Here is a 27,008-nt window from a genome sequence, read left to right as displayed (position 1 = left end):
TTTTGCCCGAAGCTAGCTGGGTTAGGCTCCGGCTTTCCCTCAACCCTTGTGAGGATAAGCGGCTTGGATAATGACATGTCATGACATATTAGGTGGATACACCGGTAACCAACACTGGGCAGGTCAGCCACTGGCTAGCTGGGGGACAGGGCGAGTGTTATGATTCGTCGATGTTTCCATTTTCTGAACCGCTTATCCTCACGAGGCTCGCAGGCATACAGGAGCCTATCTCAGCTAACTTCGGGCGAGAGGTCGGGTCCACCCAGCTAGCTGGGTTAAATTCCGGCTTTCCTGCGGCCCTCGTGAGGATAAACTGCTTGGATAATGGATGGAATGATATTTTCAAAATGTTATAGTTTGCCACACTGAGACACAACATTTCCTCTCCCTCACTTGTGTGCACACACACACACAAACAAAAGAATCTCAAAGAAACAATTGACGAGCATTGTTGCAAACTAGCATTGTTGTCATAATTATTCAGTTTAAGTTTTGACCTCTGTCTTTTTACGTGTTTTTGTGCGCGCGCTGGACTTTTTCATGGGAGCCAAACGGGACGTTGATTATCAAGAGGGAAGTGCTATCAAGAGCCAACATCTTTAATTAACACCCCCCCCAAGGCTCAGTGACGTCGCCGTCGACGTCGCACGCGCATAAGCAGAGGTCGCCACGGCAATGGCAGTCAGGACCCGATACTTGAACAAGATGTCCCCCGTCGACGAGGAAGCAACGTGGCGTTTAATTCCACCCCAACCTCGTCTCAGGGCCCCCTCAATTAACACCCAGCCCGGATATCGCCGTAATGGCCCCGATAAGGGAGAAATCCCAAATCCATCCACTTTTAATGACTTCCCGTCTAATTAAGAGACTTCGGTACACATTAGGGAGCTTTCCACGCCATTGTCGGCCGAGGCGGCACAACTTCCGCCTTGAAAGAGCGCTAATACATATTTAAAATTTTCGAGAAGTTGCTGCGGCAAGATCATCTGTTAATCCCTCCGACCGTTCCCGACCGGTGTGGGAGAAATCTTCTCGGAGTCGATTCTCACACCGGAGTAGTTATGCAAACTCTTTTGCTTTCTGACAATAAAAACTTAACGCCTATAAAGGGAACACTTTATGGAAATTTTACTTTTTAATTGCTTGTTTGCAAATAGTTGGGACTCTGGAGTGGCTTACCCACCCATCAAATTTGAACATTCACGACCAAAAACAGTGGTGCCTTATCTTAAAACTTTTATTTATTCCCATTTCATATTTTTGGAAAGTGTTAGCCTCACAGTTTTGAGGACCTGCGTTCAATCCCGGCCCCACCTGTGTGGTGTTTGCATGTTCTCCCGTGTGCCTGCCTGGGTTTTCTCCGTGTGCTCCGATCTTCTCCCACATCCCAAAAACATGCAACATTAATTGGACACATTAAAAATTGCCCCTAGGTGTGATTTTGAGTGCGGTCGTTTGTCTCGACCTGCCCTGGGATTGCCGGGTGACCAGTTCAGGGTGTACCCCGCCTCCTGCCCGTTGACAGCTGAGATAGGCTCCTGCACTCCCTCCGATCCCTGTGAGGATAAGCGTCAAAAGAAAATGGATGGATGGATATTTTGTGCTTTTTAATCAAATTAATAGCAGTTGTTAATATTGCCCTTTATGAAAACATATAGAATTACAGAATGTTTGGACGTCATGATTTCATGCCTCAATCAGTTGATTGTGCTATTCCTTCTGTTGTGCACACCTTGGCCACCAGGGGACAGTATCATAGAAAACCACCACAACGTCAATCGATTCTCCTTTTTCTGAAAATGTACCCAGTGTGTAGTAACATCCATCCATTTTCTTTTGCTGCTTATCCTCCCGAGGGTCGTGGGGGATTACTGGTATCTATCCCAGCTGTCAACGGGCAGGTGGCAGGGTACACCCTGAACCGGTTGCCAGCCAATCACAGGGCACATCGAGAGAAACAGCCGCACTCACAATCACACCTATAGGCAATTTAGAGTGTCCAATTAATGTTGCATGTTTTTGGGATGTGGGAGGAAACCGGAGAAAACCCACACAGGCACGGGGAGAACATGCAAACTCTCCAAAGGCGGGGCCGGGATCGAACCCGGGTCCTCAGAACTGTGAGGCCAACGCTTTACCAGCTGACCCACCGTGCTGCTTGTGTAGTAATAATTTCTATTGGAGGGGGAAAAAAAACACCCTCACACAAATTTTCTCCGCTCATGACTTGGCAGCTAGGCTAGGGAACGATCTGCCATTTTTAAGCCACCGCTTATGGCCGGTATGTCAAAACAAAAAGGTAAGCAGAACTGCAATGGGATTTGCTTTCCGCCGCGTAATCGTGTAATGCAAACTGATGGCTGTTTCAAGTCTGCTTTGTGCAAGGAGGGGGTCGGGGGGGGGGGGTGACACCAGAGCCACATTTTCCCACGCTTATCTGCTCGCGCTCCTCGGTTTCAAGCCGGACCCGTGAGGGCGGTGACGTAAATATTAAGTAAGATTTTTGCCCGCAGTTTCATCATTTCAACCGGAGAGGTGCGAGAAAAAGGGATCTTTATTTGGAAGGTTCGGGTGAGGAAATTAGCATCCCCCCCCCTTCACCCACAATGTTTTTTCCCCCCCACAAGCGCAAAAGTACCCAAATTAGTCCGTATTAGTATTTTTTTTTTTTTTTTGTGGAACTAAACGAGTTGAAAACAGAAGGGATCAGCATGCAAAATGCACAAGCACATAATTCAAGATAATAGTTTCGCTCTACACAAGTCCGCTATGTGAACCGCTTAACAAAAAAAAAAAAAGGCTGAAGCATAACTTCCGAAATTAACGTTGCGCAAGGAAACTTAGTCGAAAAACAGGATATAAAGATTGAGTTATTTATACTCTTTTATGCATATTCATTGCAAAACTCTACCCAATAGTAAATGTAAAAAAAAAAAATAGCCATTGGAAAGAAATGTGCCATTTATTGTATCTGATGGACAGACAGCAAAGTCACTTTTTCCCTTGACCCCGAAATGCTTTGAAATGGTGGCGTCTCGGGTTGTCACGGTAACAAAAGCATCATTCTGCAAAGCGCACAGCAGCCAAAACTGGGAGACTTCAACCATTATGTGAAAAGTAGATCAGACGAGAAATGCAATTCTTTATTCTTTGTGCATTTTGGTGGAAGAATGATAAGATTTTGTAAATTCTGAAAATAAATGTGATAGGTTTCCATTAAATCAGATATAGAATCAGCAGTCCATCCATTTTCTTAGCCACTTATCCTCACAAGGGGTCGCCAGGAGTGCCGGAGCCCATCCCAGCTAGCTTCGGGCGAAAGGCGGACTACACCCTGAACTGGTTGCCAGCCAATCGCAGGGCACATCGAAGCAAATAGCCGCATTCACAATCACACCTAGGGGCAATTTAGAGTGTCCGATTAATGCTTGTTTTTGGGATGTCGGAGGAAACCCACGCAGGCATGGGGAGAACATGCAAACTCCACACACGCGGGTCCGGGATCGAACCCGGGACCTCAGAACTGTGAGGCCAACGGTTTCCAGCTGATCCACCGAGCCGCCAGAATCAGCGGTCATGATTTTCAATGAAGTTGTAACACTTTCTCATGTCAAGCATTCGCTCATCATCAATGGTGGACCATCCATTCTCTTAGCCGCTTATCCTCACGAGGAGCCTATCCCAGCTGTCAACAGGATAGATACACCCTGAACTGGTTGGTTGCCAGCCAATCGCAGGGCACATCGAGGCAAACAGCTGCACTCAATCACACCTAGGGGCAATTTAGTGTCCAATGAATGTTGCATGTTTTTTGGGGGAAGTGGGAGGAAACCGGAGTGCCTGGAGGAAACAAACTCCACACAGGTGGGTCCAGGATCGAACCCGGGATCTCAGAACTCTGGTGCCCACACTTTCCAGCTGAGGAACCGTGCCGCCAGAATCAACGGTCACGATTTTCAATTTCGTTGTAAAACTTTCACATGTCAAGCATTCGCTCATCATCAGTGGTGGACCACAGGGAAGCTATCTCTACCCAATGTAGTTTGGCTAGAGGACGTCTGGAAACTCTTTTAACTTTGGCGAAGCTAAATTAGTCTCTTGGAATTGAAAGTTGAAAGGCTACTCTCTGATCCCACCTTGATCGTTTTATTTCACGCAGTAATAATCGTGAAAATGTTTCAAATATTCACCCGTGGCCTCTACTTTTCTTCAAACAGCCACGTGACTCAATGTCACGGACCGATGGAGCCCACGTGTCATTCCTCATTTTTGAGCCCTTGCCGAGTACGAAAACACACTGTGGGACTGTCAACAGGTGCATAGGTGGACAACACACACACACGCACACACAATACACACACATTCATCCGCACACAAAAGGTGAAGGCTGAACTTTGCCATAAAAGAAACGGAAAGACGTCCGCGTCTCCTCAGAAACGTTGGCGACGCTTCGCAGACATGCTGAGGTTTTTGGTCTTAACAACTCTGGCGGCCCTGGGTGAGAGCGCGACACCGCAGCACACCACGGAAACGTGTTTTTTTTATTGATCCTCTTCCGCTCCATCAGGCGGCTCACCGTCACCTTGTCAGTCATTTTTAAGCCCTGGCGAAGCTAAAAGGAGTCGCAGTGCATTATCGTCTCTCGCTCTCTCACTCTCTTTTTTTTCGAAGCATTCAAATAAAATATAAATGTCTCCTGTCTTGTCTATTTTTTTTTTCCCCCACCAGTGCTGGCTGAGCTGGAGCCCCAGCCCAGGTACCTGGAGGACGTTGCGGAGAGGGTCGTGGGAGGCGAGGTGGCCCGGCCCAACTCCTGGCCCTGGCAGGTAAACGCAGCGGAAAATGCAAACGCGAAAAATTCTGCCAATAAAGGCTCGTTTGCATCCAGGCGGATTATGTTGGGTTTTTTTTTTTTTTTTTTTTTTTGTTCCCGTTAGATCTCCCTTCAGTATCGATCTGGGTCTCGGTTCTACCACACGTGCGGGGGAACCCTGATTGAGGGAGGCTGGGTCATGACCGCTGCTCACTGCGTGGACAGGTATCGGGATTATTTTGTTTTTAAATATGAAAACCATCCACTTGGGCAGGGAAAGAATTGGAGCACTACTTTTCTCACCGTATGATGTTTTCTTCACTTCTTCCTACTTAAAGTGCCACTGTCATGAAATGGATGATTTTTAGTATGTTATTAATGAAAAAAATGGACCCATCCATTTTTTCAAAACATGATTTTGACGTATTTGGCCTTTTGTAACTCCAGCCATGAAAATCCTCTCGAGGGATTTGTTTTCGAGAAGAAACAGGAAGTAACGTACAGGGCAGTAGCGCACTCAGGCGGTCTCGCCTGTTTATACTCGTTTTACCAGCTGGAAGGTAGCTCGTTGTTGCTTCGTGTTAGCCAAAATGTCGGCTCGTTGCATTGCTGGATAAGTTTCCAAGACACCCGGTTCGTCGTGAAAAATGGATTGCACAGGTGGAAAGGACGAGAGTTATGTATAGAGCTACTAAAAAAAACAAGAGTTGGCGGGAGGACTTAATCCTTTCAGAACAAAACAAAAGATCCGCGTCCGACCCTGCTAAACGTGTCAATGTCCCCGTCGGCGCCGTGTCCGCCGATCACGGCTTCGGCCGAGCTTCCGTGTCTCATAGTAGGTGGGCTTGGCCCGGGCTGGCTCATACATACTGTCTGGGAGTCTGTTGTTAGTTAGAAATGATCCGCATATCATCTAAAAGTGGCTTGAAACAATAGGGTAACATTGCTCCGGTCACTTCACTCGATTGCTTCACTAGATGTTCTCTTCTTTGAGAAGAGTTTCCGTGTCCCATAGTAGGTGGGCGGACGAGCCGGCGACAAAGCCGTGCCTCGCTGACGAGGGGTACGCCTTTGGCCGGACTGGCTAATACATCCTGACTGGGAGTCTGTTGACGTGATCCGCATATCATCTAAAAGTGGTTCGAAACAATCGGGTAATATTGCCCCAGCCACTTCACTCGGGTCTGAGATGTTCTCTTCTTCGAAAAGACCTTCCGTGTCTGAAGGGGCGTGTTCGTCTCCCATAGTCGAGGCCACAGCGTGTTTTCAATGGCGAATGTCCAGGGGTGACATCACGGGCAGGAGATGCAGCCAGTATGGCGACCACTGGGATGTCGAACTTTGCGCATGGATGACGCGCTTTCCGCTCATATTTATTTTTTAATATACACATTGAAGTGAATAATGTTATCCGTATTTTTCATTTTAATATCTATTTTAGAATGTTTATAGGGATGACACTTGGGCTTTAACTCCTCTACCATCACTGTTGTAATTCACACAAACCACTTAATTTACATGAAACAACATTAAAGTATTATTATTTTTATTATACACAATAATGTACATGGTATTGTATGGTACTATTTCTTGCTTACCTCGGCCTGATCAGTTGTCAATCATTTCTTTCGCATTGGCCAACAAATGAAAAATATTTCAAAAACTAGCTATTGTTTTACACATTTGATCGTTATTATTTGACAATCATATGTACTGTCCTTTTGAAATAAAGAACGTGATATTTCTACATGTTCATTTTGCTCTCCTTCTGTAAAACACATATTAGAAAGAGGGAAAAAACAGTGCCCCCTGGTGGAGCGGTGGCTCACATGTCAAGGGCAGAGTGGCTATTGCCCTAAACGCTGAGTCTTGTTTGTGACTCTGCAGACAAAGGACGTGGCGCGTGGTTCTGGGCGAGCACGACCTGAACAGCAACAGCGGCAGGGAGCAGGTGATGAGCGTCAGCCGCGTTCACATCCACCCCAGATGGAATTCCAACAATGTGGGCGGCGGGTGAGGTCAACTTTACGTTGCGCATTTAGTTTTCATTGCTACGAGAAACAAAGTACACCTCCAATACCATTCGATACATCGATTCCCGCTCAGTGATGGTGTCGATATCTGCCCTGCGACTGACTGGCGACCAGTTCAGGGTGGAGTCCGCCTTTCGCCCGAAGCTAGCTGGGATAGGCTCCAGCTTTCCCGCAACCCTTGTGAGGATAAGCGGCTTGGATAATGACATGACATGATGACATATATATATATATCTTCAGTACTGTGCCGTGACTGACTGGTGACCGGTAAAGGGTGTAGTTTGACATTTGCCTGAAGTCGATCGGGATCGGCTCCTGTGACTCTTGTGAGGATAAGCGGCTTGATAAATGGCTGGATGGATACTTCAGTACCACTTCAGTGAAAATGTATTGCCCATCCATCCATCCATCCATCCATACATACATCCATACATACATTCATTTTCTTTGCCGCTTGTCCTCACAAGGGTCGATGCTCAAGCCCACACATTGCGTCTTGAAGTAAAGCACATTAACCTTCTCCTATCCAAGGTCCGACAGCTTGAAAATGTAAGTAGAAACCCTCACAAAACTAGCGTTGATCCATCCATCCATTTTCTGAGCCGCTTATCCTCACAAGGGTCGCGGGGAGCGCTGGTGCCTCGTCCCAGCCGTCAACTGAATTGGTCGCCAGCCAATCGCAGGGCACACAGAGACAAACAGCCGCACTCACAAGCGCACCTTGTTTTGTTTTCATGTTGTTCACTGGATGTGGCGCACGCACGCAGCTACGACATCGCCCTGCTGCGTCTGTCTGGCGAGGCCTCCCTCAACTCGTACGTTCAGCTGGGCTCCCTGCCCCCCTCCGGACAGATCCTGCCCCACAACAACCGCTGCTACATCACCGGATGGGGACGTACCTCCAGTGAGTCCGCCGACCGTACGCTCGCCTCTCGGCGCGATCGCGCCGGCCGCTGACTCATTTCGTTCCCCAGCCGGCGGCAACCTCTCCCAGCAGCTGAAGCAGGCCTACCTTCCCCTGGTGGGCCACAAGACCTGCACCAGCTCCAGCTGGTGGGGCAGCAGCATCAAGACCACCATGGTGTGCGCCGGTGGTGCTTCAGAGTCCGGATGCAACGTGAGTCCCATCAACAATAACACTTAAAAAAAAAAAACATAATTCTTAACAACCCCCCCCCCCCCCGCCATGCCACAGGATAACCGTGAAAAAGAAATCTGTCAATCGGGCCTTTGCGAATTTGAATAAAAAAGGAGAGAAAACGTGGCCGGGATTCTGGTCACGTGTGTCGTGCTCAAAGCTGTTTTGTCTGTGGCGCCACCTCAGGGCGACTCCGGCGGTCCCCTTAACTGCCTGGTGAACGGAAAATACTACGTGCACGGCATCGCCAGCTTCGTGTCCGGCCTGGGGTGCAACGCTCCCAGGAAGCCCACCGTCTTCACCCGCGTTTCCGCCTACATCGAGTGGATGGACTCGGTGGGTGTCGCCGGTGACGCGCATCCGTGATACGCTTATCCTCATTTTTATTTCTCTTTTCTCGTTCCCAGATCATGATGTAAACAAGCACGGGAGTCCGAGAAGCAGAACACGGGCAGGCATTTGTTTAGTCCATCGCTGGTCCGCCATGCTTCAGTCTTTCAAAATAAAACTCATTTACAAAATGTCGACTGACGACTGTTCTTCTCACCCTTTTGTCATGGGCCACATCGTAGTTACGGTTTCCCTAAAACCATAATCTTTAATCGCCTCATCATATTTACACTAGTTTTGAATCAGAAATCACGTGCAATGGTTTTTTCAAACATTTTTCCATGTTTTCTAACACAAAAATACTTATAATTGCTCAGTGTTTTCATTTACGATATATGACTTTGAAATTTTAGTACAGATTTTCACAAGAATCAAGTTCACACGGATGATTTGCCTCCGCGGGCCGGTTAAAATCACACGGCGGGCTGGATCTGGCCCCCGGGCCTTGAGTTTGACACCTGTGTTTTAGGCTTAAGCTAATGGAGAACTAAGTTGAAGTTTGTTATAACGACATTCTCTAGCATTTTCACCTATACAAATAATTTTTTGGAATGTCATTTATTGACAATGTATAGTCCATTCATGATGAACTATACTATTAAATTTAAAATTGGTAGTAGTGGAAAATTATCCAATTTTAAATTCAAATTTTAAATAATCAGGAAATTGTTTTATTTTACTTATTTCCCATACCATGCAGTCACCGCTGTATTACGTAAGATCATGTATCGAACCCCAGTTGAGAATATTCGTGGCAAGTGAAAAGGTTGTCAAAACTTGGCCGGTCATGAATCTCATCAATTCTCTGATATGACACTGTGAGACAAAAACAAGAAAAAAAATTGCCCTAATAATTCCATCCGTCAAATTTCTTTTTTGCCGCTTATCCTCACAAAAATATCCATCCATCCATTATCCGAGCCGCTTATCCTCACAAGGTCCGCGGGAGAGTCGAAGCCTCACCCAGTTAGCTGGGTGGACCCGACCTCTCGCCCGAAGTTAGCTGAGATAGGCTCCTGCATGCCTGCGAGCCTCGTGAGGATAAGCGGTTCGCAAAATGGGTGGATGGACTGATATTCACCTTGGTGTGATGTCATGTCCAACGAGTTGACGAATCATATCACTCGCCCACTGTTACCAGTGTATCCCTCTAACATGTCATGGCATGTCATTATCCAAGCCGCTTATCCTCACAAGGGCCTCAGGAGAACCAGAGCCTAACCCAACTAGCTTCAAAACTGGTCGGCAGTCAGTTGCAAGGCAGATATCGACACCATCACTGAGCTGGAATCGACCCCACGCTGCCCTCAGTGACTCTGGCAAAAATATTCCATCCATCCATCCATCCATCCATCCATCCATTTTCTTAGCCGCTTATCCGCACGAGGGTCGCAGGGAGTCCTGGAGCCTATGCCAGCTGTCAACCGGCAGGAGGCGGGGTACAACCTCAACTGGTTGCCAGCCAATCACAATATGTACTGCAGTACAGTAGGTACTGAAGCTAACTAAAAACTGAACTAAAATTTCCACAGGTGTGAAAGTGTGAATCATCTAAATGTACTGTCTAATCGACTGGTGACGAGTCCAGGATCTAAAATACCTCGTACCCGAAGTCTCCTGGGATACAGTCCAGCTAAAGTGTGATACAAAAACGTATGAACGGATAGAGAGCCAGAACACCGGCAAGTCGACCGCAGACGCTCCGCGAGTGAGCTCGACCGACCGCGACGAAAAACTGTTTGCGAAACCACGAGAACTTTTTGGGGAGAACGGAATTTGGTCTGCAGTTCCAGAATCCGTATGATTTGTGATATACGGCCATATAGGTAAGATTCCCCGCAAAATCTGTATGAACTACGGCTAAACCGTACGAGTTGACAGGTACGCAACGATTAATAAAATTGAAACTGAACTTCAAAACCAAGATTCACTAAGTTCTTAGTACTTTTGGGAACCTCAAATGAAAGGCCCTCAAACTATACACACACCAAAAACTATGATCCCAAAGCATTCATAAAAATACAGATTATTTTGATTTTGAACAAAGTGTGAAGATTCAAACACGCTAAATTTTAGCTGCTCCCCAAAAACTCAGTTGAGACACATCAATTCAACATACTTCCTTGAGACCGATTTCTATTTCGGCAGGGCTTTGATACCATTTTGAAGCAAGGGATTTGGGGGTGAAAAAATATTCGATCCTATACTCCATCATTGAACTAAATCGAGCTAGCGTGCCAAATTAAATGTCTGATCTATGAAAGTAGCTGAAATATTAAAGGAGGCGTCGTCTAGGATTTGTCACGGAAATTAAAACTGGATTGTTTGCCAAGTCAGCGCTTCTATAAATGAATGTTCTGCCCGTGTTCTGATAAGCGTGTGATCCGCGCAGGTGGGACAGGTCACGTTGGCTACAAGAGACCCAGTCGGTATAAAAGCCCCCCAAAGAACAGGAAGTGCAGCACGTTTTCGGCTGAACGCAGACATGTTGAGGTTTCTGTTGCTGACCACTCTCGCGGCCTTGGGTAAGATTTGTCCACTTCTTCCGACTTAAGTCCCCACGCTCAACAACTACGCTGACTATACTATTTGGTTTATCCATGCTGGGCTCAGTTCTGGCTGAGCCGGAGCCCGAGCCGAGGTACCTGGAGGATGACGAAGCCGAGGAGAGAGTCGTCGGAGGTGAGGTGGCGAGACCCAATTCCTGGCCTTGGCAGGTAATGTACACTTTGTATATTATTCCGTCAGAGTTCGTCCTACGTGTCAATACTATTATGAAGATAAAATATATACGTACAACAATTTGGTGTCGCTTCCTCCATTTCCCTATCATTTGATTTGCTGTGTGGCATACCACTGAGATCAATGCCGGGGCCTCTATTTTTTGTAACTGAAACCTTTGGATCATAATTCAAAGTGGAAAACGTGTACGTTTGTGATTTCCCCGCCTTCTCTACACTCTACCGACCCATGGCCAGAACGTTTCGTAACATTTAACGTGCACTTCATGTCTTCTCTGCTGTATTAGATCTCTCTTCAGTACAAATCTGGCAGCAGGTTCCACCACACCTGCGGAGGAACTCTGATCAAGAGAGGATGGGTGATGACAGCCGCTCACTGTGTCGATCGGTGAGATAACCGACACGACTGACCGTTGCTTTTGATTATGTAGAGACTTTTAAAAAAAATAACAATAAATACTCACTATTTCTACACCACTGCAGTTCCAGGACTTGGCGTGTGGTTCTGGGTGAGCACAATCTCAATACCAATGAGGGTAGGGAGCAGTATATGAGCGTGAGTCGCGTCTACCTCCACCCCAGGTGGAACTCGAACAACGTCGCTGGAGGGTTAGCGATGCTCTTTCTTTCCTCCATCATCAGAATGTTTCCAGAACGTTCTAATAAAAAAATGTCTTTCGGTGTCTTTTCGGTGGTCTCCTTTAGGTGGGACATCGCTCTCCTGCGTCTGTCCTCTGAGGCTTCCCTCAACAATTACGTCCAGCTGGGTGCCATCCCACCTTCTGGTCAGATCTTGCCCCACAACAACCCCTGTTACATCACCGGATGGGGACGCACCCAGAGTGAGTACCGCACGTTTCACTCGCTTACTACATTTGCGAGGTTTACACGAGGTCTTAGACCAGGTTTTCACAAGGTTGAATCTGTCATGGGCGTGGCCAGGCCACTGCCCTGGGCGGTGCCACGTCTGACACCTGTCACAGCGTTTTTTTTGTTCATGTTTCCATGTTTTGCCTCGTTTCATGTTTTTTGACCTTGCCTCTAGCCTAGCGTTTTTGTGCCTCTGCCTTCTTGGACTGCTTAAACTGTGTATGACCTTAGTTAGGAATAAAACCAGTCGGAACATTATGCCTTTGCCTGGGAGTCCTGCATTTGGGTCTGCCCTCATGCCGCTGGCTCATGACAGAATCTGACCCTTTACTCGATCCTCCTACATCTTTCCACAAGTTTTTTGTAAGTTTTAATCAGACGTTTTTCACAATCCTACTACCGTTCTCCACGCATAGAAAATTCTGTACTGTAGTGTCGTTCCTGCACCCGGCATCTAAAGGTTCTCTCAAAAGTTTGCACAAGGTTTCTGCTCCAGGTCCTGAAGTAAGTTTTTGGGAACATTTCTAATAAATAGTTTCTACTTTTTCAAGATTTTGCAAAATATTCAGCAAGGTTTCTCCAAGGTTCTCAAAAATGTTTTTGCAACTTTTGAATTGTAGATCTGCTCCTGAAGGTTCTTAATATTAATATATATTAATTAATAGGTCACTTTTTTTCCCAATATATATATATTTTTTTGCAAGGTTCTTCCAAGTATTTCCCAAAAGTTTTTTCTCTATTCCTGGTCCTTTAGTTTTTTTTTTTTTTGTTTTGTTTTGTTTTTTGGAGGGGGGGGGGGGCGCAACATTCATCGTCATTAATAAATATATAACTCAAGATTTCCAAAATGTTTTACACGGTTTTTGCAATATTTTCCCACTAAGCCTGGTAGTTTTTCTGAGGCAGTTTTACCCGATAGTTTACATTTTCGCACAATTGGTCCTGAAGGGTCGTTATATCAATTTTTCATACCGCAGCACATTTAAAATGTTGGTGAATAAATAACAGTGAGCTCGTCAGACAAGGTTGCTTCCATTTTAGTTTGATTTCTCACTGAATTCCAGCAACAACTCATCACCTTATCCCATAATCTGTCCGCTGTCTTTCCACCGCGTCGTCTAGCCGGAGGTCAGCTGTCCTCCCAGCTGAAGCAGGCCTCCCTCCCCGTGGTGGACCACAAGACCTGCTCCAGCTACGGATGGTGGGGTAGCACGGTCAAGAACTCCATGGTCTGCGCCGGCGGAGGGAGCGAGTCCGGTTGCCAGGTGACAAGACTTATTATCGTATTCATTCGCCACACCAGACAGAACCCAACGCCAACGATAAAATAGCAAGAATCTAGATCAGTTCAAATACGTCACAATTTAAGACTTTATTTTGTTCCAAATCAAAACAAATATCAGTGCATAGTCGTCTTTATCAGAATATCTTGTAATTAAGGATGTGGAGCAGCTGGCTAGAGCGTTGGCCTCACAGTTCTATGGGCCGGGGTTCGAAACCCGGTCTCGCCTGTGGGGAGTTTGTATGTTTTCCCCGTACTTGCGTGGGTTTTCTCCAGGTCGGCACTCCGGTTTCCACCCACATCCTAATTGGAGACTCTAAATTGCCCCTCGGTTGTGATTGTGAGTGCGACTGTTGTCTGTCTCGATGTGCCCTGCGATTGGCTGGCGACCAGTTCAGGGTGTACCCCGCCTCCTGCCCGACGACAGCTGGGATAGGTTCTAGCACTCCGTTGAGCCTTGTGAGCATAAGCAGCTAAAAAAATGTATGTATGTAGCATTTTATCGGGAAACATTTACTCTGTACAACACACCGCAGTACCGCTCCGCATCAGTCCAAAGAACGCAAACGCACGCTCGATAAGATGTTGGAATACTACTTGGTGATCTGGACCACGTACTGTACATCCCAGCGAGCTGACCTGTCACTGTCAGGGAAGTAATTTCGGAGGAGAACTTCAGGGACTGTTGTATCAGCAGGGTCATAAGTCGTGTCCCGGCTTGTGCTTGAACAGCAGTATCAGTCTCGGGCTGTTTGGGAAATGAGAAGTCCAAGACAGAGTACATCCCTACCTTGAAGTACAAGTGACACGACTCTTGAGGTACTAGTTATTACTGGGATACTAATCATTGGTGATTTTTTTTTTTTTTGTGATTGAGAAATCTGAGATATGTCCTTTCACAACAAGTCACAGTTTGGCAGATCGTGAACAATTCTTCAAAAAAAAAAAAAACACTTCAATTTGTTCATTGAAAATTCCAGTTGCAGTTTATTTTCAAATTAAGTATAAAACGTGAAAATTACATGTCTATCGAAAACAACTGCACATTTGCAGTCTACTAGCTTAATGCTAACATATACTGGGAAAATATGATATTGATATTGCAATAATTATAAACTTTTAAATAACAGAAACTGTGGTACAACACGAATAGTAAACAGGAAATATAATTTTCACAAACATATATTCTTTATCCTCTGTGAAGAACGTCTACTTTTCCTGCAGTTTCTGAGACCGTCATTATCCATTCATCCATCCATTTTGTTTGCCGCTTGCCCTCACGAGGGTCGCGGAGACTGCTGGAGTCTATCCTAACTGTCAACGGGCAGGAGGCGGGGTACACCCTGAACTGCTTGCCAGCCAATCGCAGGGCACGTCGAGACGAACAGCCGCACTCACATTCACACCTAGGGGCAATTTAGAGTCTCCAATTAATTAATGTTGCAGGTTTTTGGGATGTAGGAGGAAACCGGAGTGCCCGGAGGAAAACCACGCAGGCACGGGGAGAACATGCAAACTCCACACAGGCGGGTCTGGGATTGAACCTGGAACCTCAGATCTGGGAGGCCAACATTTTACCAGTTGATCCACTGTGCCCATAGTATTATCTATTATATTATATTATTCTGCCCTATGTGGCTCAGGCATGCACACGAGAAGGAGCAGCACAATGTTCATTGAATTGCAAAAAATTCTATTTAGATTATTACAGAGCATTAATTTTTTTTTTTTTTTAGAAATGTACATTCCAAACTGCTTGTCCCTGGAATAATGTTGCGGTTTTGTTTTCAGGGCGACTCCGGCGGCCCCCTGAACTGCCGCGTGAACGGCAAGTGGGTGGTGCACGGCGTGACCAGCTTCGTGTCGTCGTCCGGCTGCAACGCCTACAGGAAGCCGACCGTCTTCACCCGCGTCTCCGACTACATCAGCTGGATGAACAGCGTCAGTATTCCGCTCCGACCTGTTGCGTGACAACCCGATGAACTCAGTGTCGTCTGGTTTGTCACGCTATGTCTAGTTTTTTTTTTTTTTTGCAAAGTGCTGGTTCACACCATAATGAGTCATCGCTGTGTACTTTTTATTTTTTATTATTATTATTTTTTTTTACAGATAATGGGTTAAAAGAAGAAGACGACTGGAGCATTTAGGACCCTCGGGTTTTACCTCATACAATATGGAATAAAATATTCTACATTACGCATTTGCCTCTTCTTCGACTGATTTTTGGAGCCATCGACGGCGGCCGGAACAGCAAAAACAGTTTGAAAAACAATTAATAACAAAAATAATCTGATCCAGTCACTACAGTCTATGAAAACAGAATTATAATCAAGCAGCTGAACAGTGGAATTTTGGATAGTATTGTAATATTTGTGGAAACAAATTGTTAACTTGCTAACCTGCCAGTGTACTACCAAGAAGTTATTTTTATCTTAATAAACAAGAGTATGTATCCTGTCTTTTGTTATTAGTGACATATATTTTATGTCCAAAAATATGCATTATCATTTATTAAAACTTTGGCAAACCGTATTCGTACCACTAAATTCATAACAAGGCAGTATTAGTGGATGCCATAGCACCCCTCACTCTCGTTTATTTGTGGTTGCGGGAATCTTAGGTAAAATATTACTGTACCGATAATTTCGCATTTTGAAATGTTATCATGGTCAAGTGAAGATTTTTCAAAACTTTTATTCAGATCTCCAATGTGTACAATTATATTTAGGTATTTTATTGTGATAGTTTTTTTTTTTTTTTTTTTACTTCAATGGCGCTGGGTTTCAGCTCAGCTGTTATTCCTTTGATAGATGTACAGCGCCATCTGCCGAGTAAACGTCTTTTTGTCAAGACCCACACACGGTAAAATAAGAATAAAATTACAAACAAAAATTCACAAAAACGTGAATTATAGCTGGCAGTTAAGTATACTTGATTATTTTTCAACCATATGACACCCCCTTTTAGTCATTTAGTATGTAGAAATTCTGAATAATATATATATATATATATATAATATATATATATATATATATGTATGTATAATCCATCCATCCATTTTCTTCTCCGCTTATCCTCACGAGGGTCGTGGGGAGTGCTGGAGCCTATCCCACCTGTCAATGGGCAGGAGGAGGGGTACACCCTGAACTGGTTGCCAGCCAACATATATAATAATTATACATATAATATTATTCTTAGTTATGGTTGTAGTGCCGTTTTTGAATAAAAACGAGCAATGATAATTGTATTTTTATTCGTAATATTTCCATTGATAAAACAACAATGATACATGTATTATAATAATAATAATAATTATAATTATTATCATTAGTAGTAGTAGTAGTAGTTGTCGTAGTTTTACTATTATGCTTGTATAGACGGTAATCAAAATATTAGAAACAACTTTTTGTATGACGCAGCCCCATTTTTTGTGGGCAGCGTCCCATTTTTGGGACATCATGATTTTCACACATTATATCCTTCAGTATATCAAAATATTTAAGTGTTTTATTGTGATTCTGGTTTTTGGGACGATCCACTAAGAAAACCCAAGTACCATCTCGCGAGCAGGGTCCCATTTTTGGGACGAGATAAATGAGTAAAGTTATCATCTAACTTAACCATAAACGAAAAAGAAGTGTTATTTCCTTGATTGTGGACTTTTATCTCCATAAGGCAAAAAAAATTGCCACCAACCGCAATATTGAACTTATTAATGTACACATTTTTGACAGCAAGATTTTTGTTGCGTTGTATTTTATGGACTGTTATTGTACAGCCAGCTTTATCTCATGTTGGCTGCTGAGTGCAAAGTTGGATGAAGTATCAAAACAAAACATTTTGAGGATTTTACTTTCCTCTCTCGCGTTCTCTCGTGAAGTATCGAAAAGCAAAAATTTTGCCCGTTTTTGTTTTCTGACTGGAACCTGGGGGGGGGGGGACACACGATAGCGCGTGAATAATGCAACACAGTCACGAAATGACGATTGACCCAAAAATCTTTCGTTTGTCTTCAAGGCGCTGATGTTGTGGGACTAATGCTCTGTTCGGATCACGAACGAGAACGACACAGTGTCAGGTACCACCGAGAGGCTTTTTGTACAACATGACACCACTGCATGTTGCTTTCTTCATTTCAATCAATAAAAAACAGAAATTTCACTACAGTCTACTGCAGAGGGGACAGTCATCATGTTCATTATTAATAAATTGACACAGCAGCTCTTGTGGCATAATCTCCAAGGCCTTGTCATTATTATTTCATATTAGTAGTCTTAATGGGGACATATCACGGAAAATGTTCTTTTTTAATTGTTTGTATACAAAGAGTGTGGTGTTACTCCCCCCATCTGGTGTGAAATTATACAAAAGAATAAAATTGCCGTCACATAGTAAATCCAACATTTTAATTTTTTTACTATAGTGGGGTGTACTACAGGGAAGCGCTCTCATCCCACTATTTTTTTTTTTGGGGGGGGGGGGGGTGAGTAAATATTCTCACATGCTAAATCAAATATTTTAGTCTTTGTCTTTACTGTGGTGTGCTACAATGAAGATGTTGCTCCCCATTACGTTCTTTGTCTTGTTTTTCTTGATTTTTCTAAATAACTCTTCTTACATAATTCATCCAAAACTTTTTTGTCATTTTACCACCTTGTAGGCTACCTCTGCCCGCTACCTTTTCTTGTTTTTCCCGGGTTTTATGAATAAATGTTCTCTCAAATCCAACATTTTAATATTTGCCAAAAAATATACAGTATCGTTTGTATAAAAAACAATGAAAATTCCGTCACATATTTGTATTTTATAACTTCATGTTGAAGTATCCCACCTATAAGCATCTGTTTTGTTAATGGCTTGAATTGCTGTGTTGTTCCAAACAAAATGCATACATTTATTTATTTTTTTTACTGTTCTGAATAATAATTTAATTCATTCGATTTCACCACACCTCTCGGCTGGGAAGGAAGACAAAGAACAAAGTTTGTAGATGTCGCTTCACTCATTAGTGCCGCAACAACTTGATCGGTGCGTCAACTGTGATGTCCTCACCGCGTTATACATAAATATATATAAAGGCGGCGGCAGCTGGGATAGGCTCCAGAACTCCCGCGACCCTTGTGAGGATAAGCGGCATAGAAAATGGATGGATGGATATATAAAGGCAGCACATTTAAAAAAAAAAAAGGCACTTTATTTGATCAACCACACTGCTTCTCATGACGGAACCCATATAATACGTCAAAATGCACATTACAATATCTTATTTATTCAGTTGAAATTTATGACACGATCGAGCGAATTTATGAATACATTTGTAATTATAGATCAAATTACTAAGCACTATAAATGAGGATCCATCTTTTTACAGCATCACCGGCACCACGGAGGGCAGCTGAAACGATCAGCGGTCAGACACTCTTGGACGGCCGGGGCAGAACCAGTTTGAGCCCCACATCGACCACGCAGGCCGGCATGTACGACAGCGGGATCCACAGGAGCTTGGCGTCCCACCCGGCGCTGTAGCGGGTGCGAGGGTACACGGCGGTCAGCGCGTGCTCCATGCAGAAGGTCACCTTGGTCAGGTCCGAGTCGCAGATGGCGTTCATGATGAAGCGCTGGATCCGAATGTCTGCAACGACATCGAGTGGCGAGTAGTTTTACTTTTTTTGTAGTTGTAAAGTCCGTGCGAAATGAGACAAAGTCTCCCCTTGAACCTCTGCTAACAACCCAGGCTAAACTGAGCTCGACCCTGGCTTATTGCTTATGGCTTTTCTCTCAGTTGAGATGTATCATTTAAACATACTTCTTTGACACCAATGCACTGTACCGCAAAACTTTAAGAACTGCAAATGAACATTATTATATATATATATTTTTTTACCTTTTTTCAATGCAATTAGATTTTGTGGGTGTTTTGACAGGTGTGTGAATTTTGTTCCAGCGTGTGCTGCTCACACTTGTCCAGGTACTTGTCCCCGTAGCTGGCCTGAACTTCGGGGCTGAGCTGGTTCCACAAGCGGTGCAACTCACTCTCGATGGGCTCCAGGCTGGTCACGGCCGTCTTGAAGAAGCCCGGCTCGATGATGCACACGTTCACCCCGAAGTAGTTGATATCTCTCCTATGGACAGACCATGACACATCTTATCACATTATAAATGACTTTGAAGGGGGGGAGGGCAAATGCAACGATTTTCACTTGCGGAGGCAGCACTTCAGAACCCAACACTGAATTACACTTTGTCAAATAGCACAATAACACTCACAATCACACCTAGGGGCAATTTTGTGTCCAATTAATGTTGCATGTTTTTGGGGTGTGGGAGGAAACCAGAGTGCCCGGAGGAAACCCACGCAGGCACGGGGAGAACACATCGAAACCGGGACCTCAGAACAGTGAGGCCAACTCTTTCCACCTTGCGCCGCCATGCCGCCGTGATAACCACTCGGGCATTTGTTATGTCAAATTTAGAATTCATAGAAACGTTTAGATTCGATATCGGCAGACTACCAAAAGATTAGAACTGTGAATAGCTGCTTAATTACACTTTCGACCCATTTCACACAGAGATTATTAATACTTGTATAACTATGTACCAACCAATCCGTGTAGCATTATTTACTTTTATCTACAATTGACATAAAAAAAACAAAAGGAAAAAGTGGCTGATTATTATTAATATTAGTTTTAAATAATCAGGTAACAGAAGTAACTGAAAAAAAAATTCATATTTCAATTTTACTTTGATTTTTTTAATTATTTAATTTTTGTCTGGTTAATCTCACAAAGAGGTTTGTTAACAAATATTAGTAGATAATATAGCTCGTCAAATAACAAAATAATATACATTTTTTTATTTTAGAGTGCCTAATAAAAATCAAAAGAGTAAAATGTCCATCCATTTTCTTAGCTGCTTATCCTCACAAGGGTTGCAGGAAGTGCTGGAGCCTATCCCAGCTGTCAACGGGCAGGGGACGGGGTACACCCTGAACTGGTCGCCAGCCAATGGCAGGGCACATGGAGACAAACAGTCGCGCTCACAATCACACCTACGGGCAATTTAGAGTGTCCAACTAATGTTGCATGTTTTTGGGATGTGGGAGGAAACCGGAGTGCCCACCCAGTGAAAACCCACACAGGCACGGGGAAAACGGGGATCGAACCCGGGACCTCAGAACTGTGAGGCCAATGATTTACCAGTTGTAAAACGTTTCTATCGAAACAATTAAAAAGTACATTTTCCATTACATGGCACCACGGGATCCAATATGGCGGTCCGGACTTAGTAAAACAAAGCAGCTTTTGTCCCGAGCCGTGCGGGCATTCCAAAGAGCTTTAACTCTCGTCACGAGCGGGTCGCCTCACCTGAGGCAGTCGGAGAAAGACTCCACGCCGAACTTGGAGATGCAGTAGCCGCCGCCGTTCGCCGCCACCCGGCCCAGCACCGACGCCACGTTCACCACCCGCCCGCGGGCCTTCTTGACCAGCGGCAGGAAGGTCACGGTCATCCCGATCACGCCGTTCATGTTGACCTTCAGCGTGGCGTGGAAGTCCTCCACCCTCATCCACTCGGTGGGGCCCATGGGCAGAGAGCGCCCGGCGTTGTTTACGATACCCCACAGACCTCGTGGGGGGGGGTAACAGAAAAGGGGGACGATTATCACGTTCACAATCCTCCACATTGTTGTCCCGGTTTCCCTCAGACCGCCGTAATCGCTGTGAAAGCATCAAAATCGTTCATATTTACACATGAAATTTCTTAACGAGGGAGCACGGTGGATCAGCTGTAAACCGTTGGCCTCACAGTTCTGAGGACCCGGGTTCAATTCCGCATCCACCTGTGTGGAGTTTGCATTTCCTCCCCGTGCCTGTGTGGGTTTTCTCTGGCACTCCGGTTTCCTCCCACATCCCAAAAATTTGCAATATTAATTGGACACCCTAAATTGCCTCAAGGTGTCATTATGAGTGCGGCTGTTTGTCTCTATGTGCCCTGCGATTGTCTGGCAACCAGTTCAGTCTGTACCCCGCCTCCTGCCCGTTGACAGCTGGGATAGGCTCCAGCGCTCCCCATGACCCTTGTGAGGATAAGCGGCTAAGAAATTGAATGGATGGATGGATGGATAGATGGATTGATTTCTCAACTACTTTTTGGAATCAGAAATCAAGAGGAATGGGTTTTTCAACTATTGTTCATGTTTGGTAACACAACAATTCTTATAATATCTCAACATTATCATTTATATATCTGACAATTTGAAATGTCGGTGAAGATTTTCACAAGAATCATGGGAGTTTAAAGTTGATTTGCCTTTGCGGGCCACATAAATCCTGTGGTGGTCCGCATCTGGCCCCCGCGCTTTAGGTTTGACACCAATGCATTAGGCAGCAAGAGAAGAGAGCGGAAAATGTTTATTAATAACCGCTCACCATGTTCGCCAACCTCCTTTTTGGTCCACTCCATGGCCTTCTGGATGCTGTCCTGACTGCTCACGTCCAGCAGCACCGTCTTCAAGTAGGGCCCGGTGGTCTTCCTCAGCTCCTCGGCGCCCTTTTCGGTGAGGCAGCCGGCCAGGACGTGGAAGCCCTTGCGCTCCAGCTTCTTGCACAGCAGGTTTCCGAAGCCCGAGTCGCAGCCGCTCACGAAGACGTATTTGTCGGTCACGTCCTCGATCTCCAGGCTGTCTCTGTACAGCCACGCCGCGATCCACAGCACCGCAAAGGCGGCGCTGATGTACAGCCACGCGTTGTCCCTGGAGGAAAAATATTATATTCCACAAATGTACTCCATACTTTCAGTGACGTTTAGCAAAAAATAATAGGCGCATACCAGGTCTCACCGACATTTTTATTTTACCTCGAATATAGAATCATACATTTGAAAATGGTAAAGTACACGTTTCAATACAGTATTGCAATTGATAAATTGAAATTTTATAGACTCATTCAACAAGGCTAATTGACTCTTAAAAAAAACTTTTTTATTGTTTCCCATGTAAAAAGCCCACCCATCCATCCATTTTCTTTTCCGCTTATCCTCATGAGGGTCGCGGAAAGTGCTGGAACCTATCCCAGCCGTCAACGGGCAGGAGGCGGGGTACACCCTGAACTGGTCGCCAGCCAATCGCAGGGCACATGGAGACAGACAATATCCGCACTCACAATCACACCTAGGGGCAATTTAGAGTGTCCAATAAATGTCGCGTGTTTTTTTGGGATGTGGGAGGAAACCCACGCAGGCACGGGGAGAACATGCAAACTCCACACAGGTGGGGCCGGGATCGAACCCGGGACCTCAGAACTGTGAGGCCAATGCTTTTCAGCTGATTGACCATGCCGCCATATTTCAATTAATAAAGTGATATTTTATAAACCCATTCAACACAGGAAAATACTTTTCAGAAGGCCAAATGACTCTTAAAAAAACATTTTTTATTGTTTCCCTTGTCAAATTTTAATTGGTTGAGATTTGTTTTTTCATCTCATTATCTGTAGCCAATAAAAAAAATACAAAATAAAATTTTAAATGCACAATATTCTCAATTCTTGAGATCCATGAATATATACAGTAATCACAAACCATCCATGATTTATCGCAAAACTGAAATTGAAATGCAACGCAGATTTGCACTGATACTTCCGCCTGCTCGATTAATTGTTGCTAGGCAAAATTTGTCGGGAACAAGCCACCCCAAAACTAATCAAATGTCATATTACACGCAGTCATAAAAAAATAACACGTTGAGAAGGATTAAAAATCGTATTAAATAGAATCTATTGGAATCTGAACTAAAGATAAACAAGCTTTTTTCAGCACAGTGCCACCTGGTGGATGTAGTTTGCTTCACTTGCAAAATTACGTAGTTATGTATTTTTTTTTTGTGCGTTTTTTTTTTTTTTTAATTTAGCAACAACAATCCTGGGTCAATTAGACCTATGGCATTCTTAATCATAAATCACAGCCACTCATTATCTTGCCATCTTGCAAATTGTTGATTCCACTTAACGAGCTGAGCAGAAGTTTCCCACTGAAAAGCAACTTTTCAAACTTTCAAACGCGTCGATGTGACCCGTTGGTTCCGCAGCACATCAACAGGTTAGGTTAAACGCTTCTTACCCTAAAAGACTGTGAACAAAGTCCATGTCTGCGCTGGCTTCAGGCTCCGAAGTGAATTCGGTGTCACCTACAGGACTGGATTTGGGGGGGTGGGGGGTGGGGTGGGACAATATTATGAGAAAGGAATTGAATTCATAATAGTGCAAAGTCTCATTGTAACGCGTGGCGCTAATTTCTGCGCACGTACGCTACTCGTACCTTCCTGTTTGGGGCCACGTAAGCAATCGTTGCTTAATAGTCTTATGAAAGACTGAAAGGCATTTTGTGAGGGATGGTGGGGGGTTAGAGAGGGTGAATTGTTTGTAAGTGGACACGTAATGCCCGTGACAGAGCTGCTTAGAGTATACTAGAAAAAAAAATTCCAGCCTTATTAGTAGTGGCAGTGGAGGGATACATTTCTATATTCGAATTGTTGCATTGAATGCCAGAATGTATCAATTTTTGCTAAACTAGCCAGTTAAAATCGCAATGACTGTCTCGGAATCGGCGGCAAGGTGGAGCAGCTCTAAAGTGTTGTCCTCACAGTTCTGGTGTGCTGGAGCTTATCCTAGCTGTCAACGGGCACGAGGCAGGGTACACCCTGAACCGGTCGCCAGCCAATCGCAAGACACATCGAGACAAACAGTCGCACTCACAATCACACGTAGGGGCAATTTAGAGTGTCCAGTTATTGTTGCTTGTTTTTGGGATGTGGGAGGAAACCGGAGTGCCCAGAGAAAATCCACAGAGGCACGGGGAGAACATGCAAACTCCACACCGGCGGGGCCGGGATTGAACCCGGGTTCCTCAGAACTGTGAGATCAACACTTTAAAGGTCCACTGTCATGAAATGCATAATTTTCAGTATGTTATTAATGAAAAAACGGCAGCCGGTGTGGACCCATCCATTTTTTTTTTCCACCACAAAACATGATTTTGACGTATATGGCTTTTTGTAACTCCCGCCATTAAAATCCTCTCGGGGGATTTGTTTTCGAGAAGACGCAGGAAGTGACGTACAGGGCAGTGGCGCACTGAAGCGGACTCATTTGTTTCTATTAGTTTTACCTGCGGGAAAGTAGCTCGTTGTTCCTTCGTGTTAGCCAAAATGTCGGCGCATTGTACTGCTGGATATTGTTCGAACACTCGGGAGGATGGATTGATTCTGCATACTTACTCTACTACATACAAAAATACCCAGTTCGTCGTGAAAAATGGATTGCACGGGTACAAAGGACGAGAGCTCCGTGGGTTCCAAATGACAGCTAGGTTTGTATACAGCTACTAAAAAAATGTAATAGTTGGGGGGTGGACGTAATCCGTAAGTCAAGGGTTCTAAATGTCTCAATGTGCTACCCCGGCCGAAGCCATTATCAGCGGACACGCGGCGCCGGGGTGGCTTGTTGCGGCGCCGGGTGGTGGTGGCTCATCTCTGCCGCGGAGGTGGGTCGAACGGGGAGGCGGTTCGGCCGTGGGGTCGTCGTCACTCGCGGGCAGTGTTTTTATCGCCGCTGCGGAGGTGGCTCGGTCAGGGAGGTGGTTTGGCCGCATGCGGTTTGGCTGTGATCCGCATATCATCTACATATGTCTCGAAACGATAGGCTAACATTGCCCCTGTCACTTCAATCGGTTGTGAGATGTTCTCTTCTTCGAAAAGTGCTTCCGTGTCAGAAGGGGCGCGTTCGTCTCCCATAGTCGGGGCCACAGCGTGTTTTCATTGGCGAATGTCCCAGTGTGATGTCACGGACAGAAGATGGCAGCCAATATGGCGACCATTTGGATGTCAATTGAGACTTCCGCAACTTTGCGCATGGATGACGCGCTCTCCACTCATATTTATTTTTTCGTATAGACACTGAAGTGAATAATGTTACAAGTATTTTGCGTTACAATATTTATTTTAGAATGTCTATAGGCATGACACTTGGGCTTTAAAGATGCACAACTGTACCGCCATAAGAAAAACATGGAAACATGACAGATACTTCATATTATTACTGCCTGGTCACATATTTTACATGAATCAAATCACACGGCACGAACCACCGATCAAAAAATGTCACCAAAAGTGAGTGCACAAATTCATTATTCTGTTATTTAGTGGTAAAGCATCCAAATGTTCTGATCACTATATGCTGATGGAATAGATTGATAACAAATAAATATCAGATCAGTTTGGTGAAATTGGATAATTTCCCGCACCGTTTGAGAATTGAAGGTGATTTCATATTAGGAAAAATTGATCAGTCATTTGAGTGTATCAAAATAACTTTCATCTTACCTTTTTCCTGTTTCAGGAAGTGAGGACTCCATTTTGTTTTTTCTTTTTTTGTGGTTGTTGCCTTTCTCCCGTTCCCCTCTCGTCCCAACCCGAGGAGGCCGCTCAGAAAGAAAAGCTTTCACTCGCGCTGCTGCTGCTGCTGCTGCTGCTCCTTTATCCCTTAAGACAAGTTCACGATTGCTAATCCAAAAATCCATTCAGGCATTTGCTTTGTGCACAGTTGCACTTTGAGGAGAAAAGCGAGAATTATCGTCCGAGCCATTTAGATTAGCAAACTTCTCGTTGCTGCGCAGTACCGCACGACTTCCAAATTACGTCGGCATCGGTGTTCTTTTGGTTTGCTGTAACACAATACGGCTTTTATCTAAATGTGTTAGTTGAGGCAATCCCACGTGAAAGCTTTTTGCAATATTTAAAGGTGTTATATGTTTGAAGGTGGCGGCACAGTGGATCAGCAGGTAAAGAGTTGGCCTCACAGTTCTGAGATCCCGGGTTCAATCCCGGACCCGACTGTGGGGAGTTTGCATCTTCTCCCTGTGCCTGCGTGGGTTTCCTCCCACATTCCCCCCCCCCCCCCCCCAAAAAAAAAAAAAAACATATAACATGAATTGGACACTCTAAATTGCCCCTAGATGTGATTGTGACTGCGGCTGTTTGTCTCCATGTGCCCTCATGAGGATAAGCGGCAAAGAAAATGGATGGATGGATATGTTTGAAGGTAACGACACGCTGCACAAATGTTGAAACTTATTTGAGACAGCTGGAAAGCTAGCCAACCACTTGTCGATTTTTAATAACGGTTCGCTTCGCTTTACTGGCGAGTTGCGCCTCTCACAGCTGAATTTTGGGCGAGAGTGGCGGGGTACAACCTGGACTAGTTTCGGGCCATTCACAGATGACTGCCAAACAAGCTGATTTAGGCTGCGGTTAACCCCAATTAACTTTCAGTGAGAGAAAAATACAAATAATAATAATTAAAATAAAAACACATTTGTCATTGGCCCAGCAGTGCACGGGGAACTCAACCCCATGTGGCTGGGGGGGTTGTAGAAATGCAGTTCTACTACAACAGTAGCTTGTTCCTGTTGTTGCAATTGTACTTCTTCGAGTTTGATGAAGGTTTAGTCAATGTAATCAAAACATTTTCCTTAATTTTGATCTTATTAAAAGAATAATAAATCAAAACTGACACTTAGCACATAGGCTTCATAGATATCCATCCATTTTCTTTTCCGCTTATCCTCACGAGGGTAGCAGGACTGCTGGAGCCTATCCCAGCTGTCAGCGGGCAGGAGGCGGGGTACACCCTGAACTGGTCGCCAGCCAATCGCAGGGCACATAGAGACAGAGAACCAATCACACTTA

General features: G+C 44.8%; 3 protein-coding genes across 3 annotated transcripts; 2 read left to right on the top strand and 1 right to left on the bottom strand.

Moving 5' to 3' along the window:
- The first annotated feature begins 4,366 nt into the window (after positions 1–4,366).
- LOC133507467 (elastase-1-like) lies at positions 4,367–8,505 on the top strand. Its single transcript, XM_061832486.1, has 8 exons — positions 4,367–4,498; positions 4,729–4,826; positions 4,938–5,038; positions 6,701–6,826; positions 7,614–7,750; positions 7,821–7,963; positions 8,171–8,320; positions 8,392–8,505. Exons 1-8 carry the CDS (start codon positions 4,459–4,461, stop codon positions 8,401–8,403), a joined length of 807 nt encoding a protein of 268 aa, XP_061688470.1. The 5' UTR covers positions 4,367–4,458; the 3' UTR covers positions 8,404–8,505.
- A 2,286-nt stretch (positions 8,506–10,791) lies between these two features.
- Positions 10,792–15,712, top strand: LOC133507466 (elastase-1-like). The gene is made up of 8 exons (XM_061832485.1): positions 10,792–10,899; positions 10,988–11,091; positions 11,403–11,503; positions 11,599–11,724; positions 11,821–11,957; positions 13,108–13,250; positions 15,059–15,208; positions 15,377–15,712. Exons 1-8 carry the CDS (start codon positions 10,860–10,862, stop codon positions 15,386–15,388), a joined length of 813 nt encoding a protein of 270 aa, XP_061688469.1. The 5' UTR covers positions 10,792–10,859; the 3' UTR covers positions 15,389–15,712.
- Positions 15,713–18,636: 2,924 nt separating this feature from the next.
- Positions 18,637–23,434, bottom strand: rdh5 (retinol dehydrogenase 5 (11-cis/9-cis)). The gene is made up of 5 exons (XM_061832483.1): positions 23,384–23,434; positions 21,697–22,019; positions 20,635–20,893; positions 19,226–19,389; positions 18,637–18,899 (listed from the first exon to the last, which is right to left on the bottom strand). Exons 1-5 carry the CDS (start codon positions 23,407–23,409, stop codon positions 18,679–18,681), a joined length of 993 nt encoding a protein of 330 aa, XP_061688467.1. The 5' UTR covers positions 23,410–23,434; the 3' UTR covers positions 18,637–18,678.
- Positions 23,435–27,008: the final 3,574 nt, after the last annotated feature.

The sequence above is a fragment of the Syngnathoides biaculeatus genome, chromosome 10, assembly GCF_019802595.1.
Source record: "Syngnathoides biaculeatus isolate LvHL_M chromosome 10, ASM1980259v1, whole genome shotgun sequence".
Lineage (NCBI taxonomy): Eukaryota > Metazoa > Chordata > Actinopteri > Syngnathiformes > Syngnathidae > Syngnathoides > Syngnathoides biaculeatus.
This window is presented reverse-complemented; position numbering and strand designations above follow the sequence as displayed.

Coding starts and splice junctions, on each gene's coding strand:
- LOC133507467 (XM_061832486.1), top strand. CDS start 4,459: ATGCTGAGGTTTTTGGTCTTAACAACTCTGGCGGCCCTGG. Junction 4,499..4,728: donor AACAACTCTGGCGGCCCTGG/GTGAGAGCGCGA, acceptor TTCCCCCACCAG/TGCTGGCTGAGCTGGAGCCC. Junction 5,039..6,700: donor GCTGCTCACTGCGTGGACAG/GTATCGGGATTA, acceptor GTGACTCTGCAG/ACAAAGGACGTGGCGCGTGG.
- LOC133507466 (XM_061832485.1), top strand. CDS start 10,860: ATGTTGAGGTTTCTGTTGCTGACCACTCTCGCGGCCTTGG. Junction 10,900..10,987: donor GACCACTCTCGCGGCCTTGG/GTAAGATTTGTC, acceptor TGCTGGGCTCAG/TTCTGGCTGAGCCGGAGCCC. Junction 13,251..15,058: donor GGAGCGAGTCCGGTTGCCAG/GTGACAAGACTT, acceptor TTTTGTTTTCAG/GGCGACTCCGGCGGCCCCCT.
- rdh5 (XM_061832483.1), bottom strand. CDS start 23,409: ATGGACTTTGTTCACAGTCTTTTAGG. Junction 22,020..23,383: donor TTTGTTCACAGTCTTTTAGG/GTAAGAAGCGTT, acceptor TTTTTCCTCCAG/GGACAACGCGTGGCTGTACA. Junction 18,900..19,225: donor GGACAAGTACCTGGACAAGT/GTGAGCAGCACA, acceptor ATGTCGTTGCAG/ACATTCGGATCCAGCGCTTC.